At 30.4% G+C, this 14,100-nt stretch overlaps 1 protein-coding gene across 1 annotated transcript in view; it reads left to right on the forward strand.

Moving 5' to 3' along the window:
• The window catches only part of Reps (RALBP1 associated Eps domain containing), a 114,266-nt gene that overhangs the window by 88,906 nt on the left and 11,260 nt on the right, over positions 1–14,100 (forward strand). Inside the window, exons 12-13 of the mRNA XM_075363266.1 lie at positions 3,832–3,982; positions 10,593–10,662. Coding sequence (XP_075219381.1) covers positions 3,832–3,982; positions 10,593–10,662 — 221 coding nt within the window. The remainder of the gene's footprint in view (positions 1–3,831; positions 3,983–10,592; positions 10,663–14,100) is intronic.

Below are 14,100 nucleotides of genomic sequence, written 5' to 3' on the forward strand. Positions count from 1 at the left end.
ATCCTGAGATTAAAAACATTAAATTTGTTGTTATAAAAAAATATTTTACCAGGAAGGTGGCTCACCAAAGATTATCTAGAATTATCTAAATAATTCTTTTTATTGAAAAACAATAACCAAAATTATAAATTTTTTCATATTTTTATGTAGCAATAATAATTTTTATTTCTAATTTTAAAATATATAATTAATAAATAAATACAAAAAACTGATCAATGGCGAGGCTATTGTTTTGTGTTCTTGAAAAATGAAAAAAAACCTTCATTTTGGGAGCTTCTGTACTTAAGGGAAAGTATTCAAGTAAAATTAATTTTTAAGAAAATAATCACTTCCTGAGTGATGATAATAAATTAAAAAAGAACTTTTTAAAATTGTTTAATAAATACAGCCATAATAATAAATAAAGTTGGGATTTTCTAGGAAGGAGATGAACATTTTTGGCTAATTTTGTTTTTTTTTTTCAAGAAATACTAGAGTAAGAGGTATCAAAAAATTAAAATTTTTACATTTTAAATTCATTAGATAACTTGTGAGATGGATTAAATTTAAAAAGAATTTTTTTTTTAATAAAATAAATATTTTTTGTTACCACAGACCATTGGAGTGGGATGAGCAAAAACTTTTTATGGTAGTTTGAAGGCTTATTTTATTAATGTAAAAAATATAGATTGAAAAAACTCCCATAACTCCTTTTCTGAAGCAAGATATAGCTAAAAATATATAAAGTAAGTTTTTAGGGAGGGGGAGAATATTAAAAAAAGATTTTTAGTAATTAGTGATCTCAATAAAATAACTTCAGCTTTTGTAAGATTTTTTTTGCCAAAGTGCCCCAGTAAAAATTTAATACATTCTTTCCCCCGATGGTAGTACCTGTCAACCAAGTTTGAAGAAATCAGTCATTGGAGTTTAGAGTTAAAAGATCAAATATAGAGTTAAATTCAAAAATAGATTTTTTGAATTTGGGAGCATTGGAATAAAATTTTTTTTGTAGATTACTTAGAATTTATTTAAATCTATATTTTTTTTGATAAATTTTTTTAATGTTTCCTTAAGGCACAAACTTAAAAAAAGACTAATTTTTTAGATTTATTTTGACCGATCTGTATACGTTCCTGTTATAGCTATAGCTCCTATAGCAGCAAATATCACTGCAGCCAGGAAAGTAAAAAATATTGTAGAAGAGATCAGCTGTTAGTTCAGCATGATTGTGTTTATATTTACTATCAAATAAAAATAAATGAACCCAAAAAGAAATAAAGAAAGAAGATGGGATGAAACTTAGGCTGGCTGTGTGGATGATCAAGGCTTTTTTTCCCTTAAAACATTGCCCAAAAACATTCTATGAATCCTGGGCAGTGATAAGGAAATTTTAGACTGGGTGTTGTTATTTCTTAGGGCCGTTTATTATACTCCGTTTATTCTCACATATTTAATTTACCTGTAATCTGCATCAGTTCTTCTTGCTAATAATATAGTAATTTAAATTTTATTATTCTATTAAGACGCAAAATGTAATATCTGTTTACTACTACAAATAAGTCGTATTCAGTTGATGATAATGCTGAAGTGTTTTTCACTTCAAAAAAAATAAAGGGGTTTGTTTTCTTCCTTTCTTTTGTTACTAAATTATTTACAGGTAATCGTTTGGTAAGTTATTACTTTATAACTGATGATATGCTATTGTCAAAAAAATGTATAATATTAATCATTGAAATCCTCAAAAAAATTGTGTGGACACCCTGAACAGATAGTAAGTTTGAATTATCTTTTAAAAAATATGCTTATGTCAAACTACTCTTTAATTAATGTTATAATTTACATATTAAATTGATCAAGTTAATTTATGGTTAATAAATGCCAATAAAAATATTCTTATTGCATAATATAACTACAGAAGTTGGCACAATTAAATGCAAAAATAATTCCTAAAAATGACTGAAATGAATTAAAAGTTTAAAGTACATAATGTAACAAAAAACTAACTATTTAGTTCTCATTTGCATTTGTTTATTTCACTTGGCTTACTTACCTACAAATACATTTAAAAAATGCGGATGATGAGATGATATACTGAAAATCAAATTCATAAAGTAGTTAAATGAAAAAAAAACAATTTTATTAATTTAATAACAAATATGCAGCAAAAGTAAATTTAGTTACTTTGAGTGACTACAATGATGAAAATAATAAATTTTAACTCTTAATCGGTCATTCTTAGTAAATGAATCCAACTTGAAGAATCTTATTCAAAAGTGGAAGTAAAAGTATTATAAGAAATATATTTTAAAATATAACATAATGGACTGGATCACTCCAGTTTAGCTGAAAGTCCAAATTTTGAGTCCAGATTAACAGATTGTAATGTAATTATGAACTGCATGATAAAATTGTATAAATAAAATTTTATTCCATGATCTTTATGCAGGACTTCTTGCTTTACAATTTTATTTTTGAGTATATTCAATGACTACTGTAGAGTTTTCAAATTATTTACATGAGGAAGGAATTTCTTCTTGAGTAGAGATTCTACTACTACTCACGTCTGCCATCAGTTATGGATGAACTATGTAGCATTTGAAGTAAATTTTCATATAAGCTGTTTTTTGAACTAACAATGTTTACAAATTTTTTTTGTAGTATAATTAATATATATATTAATATAATATAATTAGTATATTAATTAATAGTATATTAATTAATAGTATATTAATAGTATATTATTAACAGTATATTAATTTCATACCAGTGCATTGTTTGTGAAGATAATTGGGGAAAAATATATTGCTAAAAGTTATCACACTGATGGCAGTTTTCATTTCATATAGGGGTTTAGGTTATATATGTTTGCCAAATTTAGTTTAAATTATTCTCCATTACCCATTATTTTAAATTAATTTACTGGAACTTAATAAGAGTTTTACAAATTTTCTAAAATTTCATGCTTCACTGATTATGTCTACCAATTAACAATATTATTTATATAGGAAATAACGAAAAACTAACCCAAGAAGAAATAATCTAGAAACCAATTTTTCCAAACAGAAGCATTTTTTGTTTTTTCATTGCTATTTTTTTTTTAATAACTTCAAGAAGAAATTGATTTTTCTTTTCGATGCTTATAATTTAAGGTTTAATTAGTTAAATTTTTAAATAAGTTAATTTAAGCCTTCATGATTAAATCTCAGCCTAAAAAAAAGGAAAAAAATATCCACCTTTTTTTTTAGTTTTAGTTTTGTTTTTAGTACGTTATTTCTTTCATGACATACAGATTTTTGTGACTTGAAAACCCTAAAGAAAAGTGAGAAAATACAAAATGGTGTTTTACTCTTTGAAACTTCAGATTTATATAATGTTAAAGAAGTTATAGCAAACTGCACTGTTTTTGTTAAAAAAAAATTTTTTTAATTTATGCTTGTAAAACAAGTGCAGAAATAAAGTTTAGTTCAACAGCAAATGTCATTAGTGACTCATGGGCTGCTAATAATACGCTTTTACAGTTAAAACATGATAAAAAAGGTTTTGATTTTAGCTACTTGTTCTGATGTTTGTGCCCTATTTAGGCAAGTGGCTTTAAATTCAACACTGTTTGTGAATATGAAAATTAAAAAAAAAAGAAAAATGTTATTTGTTTAAAAATCAGTGATTGATTCTTATTAGAAGTGTAATTGTAATCACTATATATATTCTCAGTATTCTACAAAACATCTGAAGAGTAGTTGTTATACAGTTTGTATATGAAGAGTAGTTGTTGACATTTCAATTTTTGTCTTGTTTTACTTAAGTTTTTATACTTTTAATGCATTTTGATTTTAAAAATTATGTTTATTGCAGATTTCACCTAAAAAACAGCTAGGTCAGCGAAGTACTGACAATGAGACCACTACTGGTTTTGCAGATTTTGCTCAGTTTGCATCAGAATGCAGCAGCAGCAGTGTAGAGCAACCACGTACTCATGGTGCTTTTCATGTATATAGAAAACCAGGTTTGTTACTAACACTTTTTTTTAACCATTTACTATTACTCCAGCAGTGGGATCATATTCATGTTGCTTCTACCAGTTCAGTCATTTAATATTTCAAGCTACCATTTATCTATTACCATTTATGAAGAAAATAATATGTTCAAAAAAAGAAGAAAAAAAGGAGTTTGATAAAATCTATTTTTGAGTTCATTTTTAATAATATTAGTGATTTTTTGAATTTTTTAGGCCTACACAGTGATTCAGAATCACAGAATCTTGCAGAAAAGTTGTGCTTAGTATTAACTTGCTTTTATGATGTAAGAATAAGATAAGTATTTAAAATTTTAAATCCACAATCACAGGTGCTTATGTGTAGGAAACCTTGAACTCATATCTTTTCCATGTAGTTCTGAGAAGCAATTCCATGTCATGAACGTGATACCGTAACTATTTTTGGCTGTTATAAAATTATTTTAACTGTATCCTACTTAATTTAAATTGTCCTCTGAGAATGTATTATTTGTAGGTTGCCCATTCTTTCAGTTGAGGTCTGTTACAATTTCTTATTAAAAAACAAATTAAAACATATTGGACTGAAGTTCTGTCTGTGATGATTGCATATTTAAAAAGTTTGCCACTTCCACCTTATTCTATTTCACTGGTGTTAATTTTTATTGATAAAATAATATTACTATTTTATCTAAGCAACTCCTTTTTTCTTGCTAGGTTTTTATTGTAACATACATTTTTGATGACTTATACACAGTTACAAGTGGAAATTATAGAAGCTACAGAGTGATCATAAAGTTGCGCAACCCAAATTTTTCTGCTTTGTAAGATTGACAGTTAAATTTGTAAAAGATATTTTAAATAGAGTAATTTTTTGTGTGACAGAATAGTATACAGTAGCACTGCTAGATCATGTTTCCGGGAAACAGTGGGCCTGGCACCAAGCAGTTTGTTTAGTTTGAGCAGCAATATCTTTTATGCAAGAATGTATCTCTATTGTTGTGAGTTACTGCGAATCAGAATTGTACACAAAGTATCAAGAAAATTTTTTAAATGCTTTTCTAGATATTAATGTGCCAAACAAGTCCACTACAAGTCGTTTATTTAATAGTTTTCTGGATACAGCTAGTACGCTTGATTGTAAGCGTATCAGCCATCCAAGTGTTTTAACTGACGGCAGTCTGCAGACAATAAATGAAACACTTTTTCATTCTCCAAAAATGTCTCTGAAAACTTTCTAATCAGATGGGCTATCTTACAGAAGTGTTCATAAGGCTACTGAAGTTATAAAATTACATCCTTACCAGATTAACGTGTCATCAACTCCAAGAACCAGATAAGGAGAAATGAATGCAGTATTGTTGATGGTTTAAAAATGACATGTCTTTCTAGACAAGGCTTTTTCCAGTGATGAAGCTTGATTTCATCTTAGCAGATATGTTAACAGTAAAAATTACAGAATATGGTCTTCAGAGAAACCATATGTGTTCCACAAACATCCATTACATTCACAAAAAATTGGGGTGTGGTGTATCTCATTAGAGAATTTTCAGGTCTATCTTTTTTTCAGAGACTATCACAGCTAAATGGTATCAAGAAGTAATCATGCAGTTTATAGCTTTGTTACATGCTGATGAATGTGATTGCTGCAGGAAAATGGAGCAACTGCAGACACGGTGAACAGTAGTATGCAATTTCTTCGATCACCGGATAATTTCTCATGGTCTGTGGCCTCCTTGTTCACCCGACCTGAGTCCTTTCGATTTTTTTGTTGGGCTTTTTGAAAGTTAATGTGTACTCAAACAACCTACATACACTTGATGAGCCTAAAAAAAATATTGAGGACTATCATATATCACTGCTGCTACAGTGAAAAATATCGCGTACAATGTAAGAAAGCACGTTGATGCATGCATTGAAAATCATGAGAACATTTCCAGCACTTATGATAAACTTGTGAGTAATACTTTTGTAAATGTTAATATTGATTTGTAAATTAATAAAAAGCTTTCTAAAAAACAATTTGTTGTCATTTGGGTTGCGTGACTTTAAGATCACCCATTAGAATGGTATGAAATTAATTATTTAATGAATAATTTTGTTTAATTTTCAGTTTATTTAAAATATTAATTTGTGTTGCTGGCCATGAAATTGTCAGATTTTCTCATCAACCTGTAGTTGATTTCCCTAAAAGTCTGAAATTTATGTATTCAAGCATCTTTTCTTGTAAAAAAATTTATTTTAATGATTGCATTTGGGCATTGTTTACCGTCATTTGAAAATGAAAGATTTTGTCAAATTCAAATCATAACTTCTCCAATATAGGATTTTGTTTTGCTAAGAACAGCATTTTAGAGTTTATTAGCTACTAGCCTTGTTTAATAAAAAAACTGGAAAATCTTCATGTTGGATATATGTGTTGAAATATTTCAGTCTAAGAAATAGTTGTTTTTATTTTGTAAGTTTTCTAGGTGATTATATTTGTGAGTAAACATTGTCAGTGGAATGTAGTTATTAATTTGAATAACTAAACATTTGCACACTGCATTCATTAAACTCCTCCTTGATATAAAATAAATACAGTAACTCTTATACGTATTTCTAACTTTTCTTTAATACATTATCTTTTTCCTTTGTTTGCTTACATACTGAAATCTTCATTAATTTAAATTTCTTATTCTGGGTAAAAATCATAATAATTTTATTTCTACTGTTTAAATTTTGTACAAAAACTTTCCCTTCACACTTGTAAAGAAACTTAAGCAGTATTTTATTGGGAAAAATATGTTACAAGGCATATAGCAAGTATGTGATTATTTGCTGTTGTTATAATAAACACACTAATTTAGCAGTTAAAATTCTGAAAGTGGAAATATTCATTCCTTAATTTGAACATTAAATAGTCTTAACTTCATCAGAACTTGTTAGGTCTTTTATAAAATATAGCTTTAAAAGACTAAAAGTCCTTCTTCTTTGATCCCTAGCTGGCAGCTGGCTGCACAACCAATGTGCTGTTGTGGTGCTGCAGGATTCTGAACTTGTTCACAAAGCTTTTCCATGCTTTATGATCTACAGTGATGATCTTGAGGTCAATTCACTGATTCCTCAGGTCATCTGCAGCTTGTTTTAGTCAAGTTTTCTTTGGTGCTGATCTTTGAATCTTCCACTGAGCAGGATGTTGCTTACAGAGGAGTCTATGCAGCAAGTAATCTGGGTCCATCACACACACATGACCTAACCATCTCAGTCTCCACACTTGGATCTGCTCTTCAGTTATTGGTTGCTGTCCACATCTGGATCTGATGATTTCATTTTGGATATGGTCGTAAAGTGAGACCTGTCTGGTGCAGGCACCACATTTTGAAAACCTCTAGCCGGTTCAAGTCTGTTTGGAGTAAGGTCCAAGTTTCTGATCCATAGGGCAGAATTAGGATGATAAGTGTGCAGAAGAAGCAGATTTTTTTCTGGATGGTAATGTTTACCTGCTTCCATAGGCATCATTTTAGTGAAGTGAAAGCTGTAGCTGTCTGCCCAATCCTTGCGTGGATTTCAGCTGTAGATGCCACTTTCTTTTCTTGGACCAGCGATCTAAGATATTTGAATTCTTGGATCTATTCGGTTTGAACTCCTCCAAGGTAAACAATGGACTGTGAGCCGTCAGTTGTTAGTATCTTTATTTTGTCAACATTGATCCTCAGTTCGAAGGACTCTAGTTTATACTAGAGATCTCATACAAAATATCTATGGCCTTGGTATCACAGTTAGCAAATATGGTGCTATTGTCTACAATCATCAGTTCAGTTAGGTAGTGATCTTATCATATTGTACTCCACGCCTTCCTGCAAATGCTCTCCTCATTACAGAGCCAGTTACAATGTTGAACAGCAGTGGAGAGATGACATTCCCGGTGAAATTCTGTTTTGAGTAGAAAATGCATTGGATAATTCATTTTGGATTCGCACACAGCTGGTTGACCCATTGTATGATGCTTGGAAAAAGCAAATGGTTTCATGGGGTACATGTTCAACTTTCAGTGCATTCCACAGTGCAGGCCGGCCAGTGCGAAGTTGATGAAGACAATAACTGTTCATATTCCTCACTTGATTCTTTCTTCCATCAGCTGTCAGAGGGTGAAGATCTGATCACAGCAGCCACGATGTGGTGGAAATTCAGCTTGCCCTTCACAGTTCGTCTTTTTGTGATATTTCTGCAGTTGCAGTTTAATGACTTTCATAAACACTTTGCCAGTGATTGAAAGGAGGCAGATGCCAAGTTAGTTTTTGCAATCTTGACTGCCCCCTCCCCTTTATAGATTGGTATGATGATGCCTTTCTTCCAGGTGGAAGATACATACTCTGGGAGCCAGATCAACTGAAATAGTGTGTGGAGTCTGTGAAACAGAATGTCTCCTCCAGCTTTGTTGGTCTCCACAGTGACCTCATCCACTCTGGGTGCTTTGCCATTCTTCAACATCCTTATTGCTGCTTTAACTTCTTCAATCATTGATTGGTTATGGTTTAATGATATTGCCCATGCATCAGTTTGTGGCAGGACTGCACGAGATCCTTGTAGAAGATTGTGGTTGTAAAGTTTCTGGAAAAACTCCTTCCAGCTCTGTAGGTGTTCATTTGATTGCACAAAGGATCCATCCATCTTTTGGATGTTGTTGGTTGATTTTGCCTTCCCAATTATCTTTCTGAGTGTGTGGTATTCATGCTTGGATGTGGCCTCTTCAAGGTCAGCTGCTATCTCATTCCAATATGTCTCCCTATCTATTTTCATTTTAATTCTAACAGTTTTAATTCTTTATGTTTTTAATTTCTTCTTTTTAAATTAATTAATTAACAAAATGAAGGTAATGAAATATAGTAGAAATAATGAAGATGTACCACTGAATGTAAAAATAGGAAGAGAAAAGATTAAGGCGGTAGAAGAATTTTGTTATTTGGGAAGTAGAATTACTAAAGATGGACGAAGCAGGAGCGACATAAAATGCAGAATAGCACAGGCGAAACGAGCCTTCAGTCAGAAATATAATTTGTTTACATCAAAAATGAATTTAAAACCTTAGGAAGAGATTTTTGAAAGTACATATTTGGAGTGTAGCTTTATATAGAAGTGAAACTTGGACGATCGGAATATCTGAGAAGAAAAGATTAGAAGCTTTTGAAATGTGGTGCTATAGGAGTATGTTAAAAATCAGATGGGTGGATAAAGTGATAAATGAAGAGGTGTTGCAGCAAATAGATGAAGAAAGAAGCATTTGGAAAAATATAGTTGAAAGAAGAGACAGGCTTATAGGCCACATATTAAGCCATCCTGGAATAGTTGTTTTAATATTGGAGGGACAGGTAGAAGGAAAAAATTGTGCAGGCAGGCAACATTTGGAGTGTATAAAACAAATTGTTAGGAATGTAGGATGTAGCGGGTATATCGAAATGAAACAACTAGCACTAGATAGGGAATCTTGGAGAGCTGCATCAAACCAGTCAAATGACTGAAGAAAAAAAAATTAATGTTAATTACAAATTTCTTCTCCATTAGATTTCTAGATTATCTAGTTCAACAAGTTAGCAATATTTTGTTTAAATGTGCACATTTCCATAGTCATACCAGCAGGTGTGGTTAATGCTTCATCCTTTATTTCTGATTAAAAGCATATTAAGTAAATAATTTTCACATTGTGAACGTGCCAATTGCATCTAACTTTTCTATGCTTAATGTTTGGCAATTCCTTCCAGTGGCAGCCATTATCTTTGCTTATAGAATTGTAAAATACTAATTATACTGTTCCTTTCCCTTGGTTCTCAATATTTGTTAATATTCATCTCGTCTTCAGTGCGTACTTTTATAAGTCACATTTAACTTTTTTTGAAAATGAGGTAACAGTTTCTACTATGTAAAATTCTATGACTTTATTGTGTCATAACATCATTGTATCTATAGGTTGAAGACATGTAGTAAACATCGTTTATCTACAGACAGTAGAAATTTCATAAAATTCCAATTTTTTACCTTAAACAAGCGGTTCAGGAATTCTATTGGTGGTCATTGATTGTAATAAAATATAACCCTTGTAAGTCTTAATGTTTAGAAATTGTATTTCAAATAAATTTAATGCTGTCTATTTTTCAAAAGTTTTGTCAGTTTTGTATATGACCGCTAAAATTACAAAAAAAAAAAGAAAAAAAAAATTAATCAAAGTGTTTATCTGTACCAGAAAGTTTGAGTTTCAAGCAGAATTCAGCATAAATAAAATAACATTATTATAGTTTTAACCCTCTCTTTATTACTAATAAAGCTATGCATATGCAGTTGGAATCTACAGGAGTGTATTTGACAGAACTGTTCACGAGGTAAAAAACAAGGCAACTATTTTGCTCATTTTTTCACATTTTTGAAAATAGAAATTTAATGTTATGTATATTACTACTAATATAGTTTTATTAAGTTTATAACTTTTACGAACTGCAATGAAAGCCTTTTTGAGTATTTCTTAACTTCTATCTGTTTTTCAGTAATTTATTTAATAATAATAATACATTATATCATTAAATTTAGTAACATAAAATTACTGAAATTACATTAAAAAATCTGATTTTTCTTGTAAATCTTTTTTCAGTTTTAGGAACAGAAATTGCTGAGAGGATGTCCTCTCCTAGAGAAATTCCAACTCTACCTTCTGAACCAAGGTAAACTATTTTTTTCTCATTTCTTTTACTGTAGAAATAAATAAATATGTATAAAAAAGCTGCTGGTAGCCTAGAAATTTACATTTTTTCTGGCGGAGGAACACCAAAAAATTTAATTTGAAATGATTCTTTTATACTCATGTACGATTTCGTAGCAAAATATTGTTCAGGAATGAAAACTCGTTCTATGGTAAAAGACATTTTGTTCGTAACAAGACCAGAAATGGCACAAACGTTTACACAGCTCTAGGAGAATCAACTCACACTGCCGTATCTGTACCGGTTGAGTAGCACTACCAACTTCATGTCACAAAACAAAATTTCCCTTTTTTAGAAAAAAATTACCAGACATTAACAATTGGGTAACAGGACTAAAAAATCACTCTGTAGTAATAATAAAATGTTCTTTTAAAAATAACCATATACTAAGTTTTATGTGATAATAAAATAAATAGTGTTCCTTCTGATGAATATGCTAATGCCAAGCAATGTATAATCAATTTCTTCATTTAACTATTTATATTTAACCTTCTAATAAACCATTTGAACAAAGATAGACAATAAATCCTTCCTGATTCTAATATAAAAACAGAGTATTAAATATATATAATTTAACAGTAACAATAATTTAGAAAACCATAAACCAAATACTATTATTTAAACTTTATTTAAAAGTTTAAATAATAACTTTTAATAATATTACAATGGAATTTTGTCATAATTCACTCCAACTATAAAAACAGAATTCTTAGGTAACTTTGTATTGTTCATTTTTTAGTGGAATTTTTTTTTAGTTTCTTCCATTTAACATAGCAAATGCAGAAAAATCAAAAATTTCCTTGAAAGGTAATTTTGGAGGTGTAGGAGCAGAAAAAGTAAAAACATTGATTTTTTGAATTTTAAAACTTTGTTTGGTTTATTTGAACATATAATGATAAAATTATTTTTCCACTATATTAGAATAAATAACCAATGCCAGGAAAGTATTTCAACTTTGTTGTCAGTTTTTTCTATTTTTTTTGTGTTTCAAATTGTAATATTTTTCTGCCTCATTTGCCATCTGTTTTGACTTACATTAAAGTCAAATTTCAGAAACTGTGGTAAGAACTCATGATGCACTATTCCGTTAAAATTAAAGAATGTGGTTAGCACAACCTTCACATTTGACTGTACTTGTCGAACTCGGTCTTGGTGATCCAGAATGCTTCCACTGGGAAGATTGAGCCTTAGTTTTGACATCATATCCCCCATGTTTCATCACACGTTATGACACGTTTCAGTAGTTCTGCATCATTGTTGACTTCATTTAGTGACTCCTGAGCAACTTCCATTCGTCGCTGTTTTTGTTTGAAATTCAACAATTTTGGAACAAATTTTGCTGTCACATGTTTCATACCCAAAACATCCAAAAAGATTTCATAGCATGTGCTAGTTGATATCCCAACATCATCAGTGACTTCTCTGATTGTGATTCAGCGATCATTCATAATTATTTCTTTCACTTTTTCCACATTTTCATCGGTTGTTGATGTGCTGGGGCGGTCGTCATCTTTCAATGTCTTTACAATCTTGGTAATGCTTACACCACTCATAAACCCTTGCTTTACTGATAGCAGACTCACCATAAGCAATATTTAACATTTTTAAAACATTGCTACACTTTATTCCATTGTTATAGAAAAATTTAATACAAATTCCCTGATCTGTTATTTATACAAATAAAAAGTCGCTGATTGTACCAAAACATGTGATCCTTTTGACAGCTGACAACAGACTAAATATCCAATATAACTAAAATGTACAGATACTTTTCAGACATGTTTACCGATACAATAACAAAAAAATCCCGAAAATCAGACTAATACAACCCACAAAATTTCAAAATTCTCATTACTTTTTGAATACAACTCGTGTGTGTGTGTGTATATATATATATATATATATTAAATGAAATATTAACTACCAAAACAGAGTAAATAGATAAATCAAGCTTACCATACTAATTCCAACAATCAATTTCTGTGGCATCTAGCATCTTCAGTTTTATTAAATTCTATAATTACATTAAAATATATCTATCTATAATTTATAATTCATCAAAATTGTTTCCATTTTTTTGAAAATGTTGAAATTTATTATGCAAATAAGCAAATTTTGTTTTCCAGTACTGGAATAGTACACACACGCACGCGCGCACACACATACAGTATATACAGGGTCTTTGAAAAAGGTTGCAGCAATTTAAAAAAATCGTATCTCAGAAACTACTAGAGATAATCAAATGAGTATTTTTTTTTTAAATTCATTAACTCAAAAAGTTTGTTTATATACCATATAATGTTTTAATATGAGCTCCGTTGGTCACTCTGCAAACATCTAGGTGATAATCGACTTCTGCCCAGGTCTGCTGGATCATCACAGGCGTAACTGTGGTGGCAATAGCAGCGGTGATTCATTGTCTTAAATTTTTAGGCATAATTGTAGGATATGGGGATCTCATCAATTCAATGAAATTTTTGAGTATGTCAGAGATTCCCCAAAAATAAACATGTGGCGCAGTTTGAAGTCTGATCGTGTGATTGGCTCATTCTTTTTTCAAGAGCCTACTATTACAGAGAATGCTTATTAAGACATGATACAACTGTTCATTTTCCTGCAATTGATCAAATTGAACAAGAAAGTAACATTGCTGTAATGCTTCAAAAGATGTTGACACACTTTAGCCTAGGTGTTCAACACGCTCTTAATGAAAGATTCCCTAATTAATGGATTGGTAGGGCCGGTTCTGTGCTTTGGCCGCCAAGAAACCCAGATTTGACAACCCTATACTTTTTTCCATGGTGCATATGTTAAAAGCATTATCTGCAATGAAAAAATCAGGGATGTCAACATTTAAGATGACGGATCACCACTGCTATTGCTACAGTTACGCCTGTGATAATCCAGAGAACCTCGGCAGAAGTTGATTATTGGCTGGCTGCTTGCAGAGCAATCAATACTCTTATCTCAGTGTATTGAAACATTCTAAGGTATGTAAAAAACTTTTAAATGGTGAATTTAAAAAAAAAATACTCATCTAATTATCCCTAATAGTTCATGAGATACGTATTTTTACATTGCTGTAACCTTTTTTGATGACTATATTATAAACATATAGATATACACTATACAATATACACTATATTATATACATTATAGATATACACAGATGATTCCAAATTGCACAGGAATCTCTCAAGAGGTGATTCTATAGCCAAAAATAAGATAAAATGGTCAGAAAATGTTTCGTTAACAAGTTTCGGCTCTTGAAACAGTTAGCCCTGCTTTTTTCTCCCTCGTGAAATTAAGTTGTACTAAAATTCTTGAGGTACAAACCAAGGTATAAATTTGGTGCTACCTTATGGTTTTTAATCTAAGAAATGTTAATTGTTAATTTAC

This window comes from Lycorma delicatula, chromosome 1 (assembly GCF_047948215.1).
Source record: "Lycorma delicatula isolate Av1 chromosome 1, ASM4794821v1, whole genome shotgun sequence".
In the NCBI taxonomy this organism is placed as follows: Eukaryota; Metazoa; Arthropoda; class Insecta; order Hemiptera; family Fulgoridae; genus Lycorma; species Lycorma delicatula.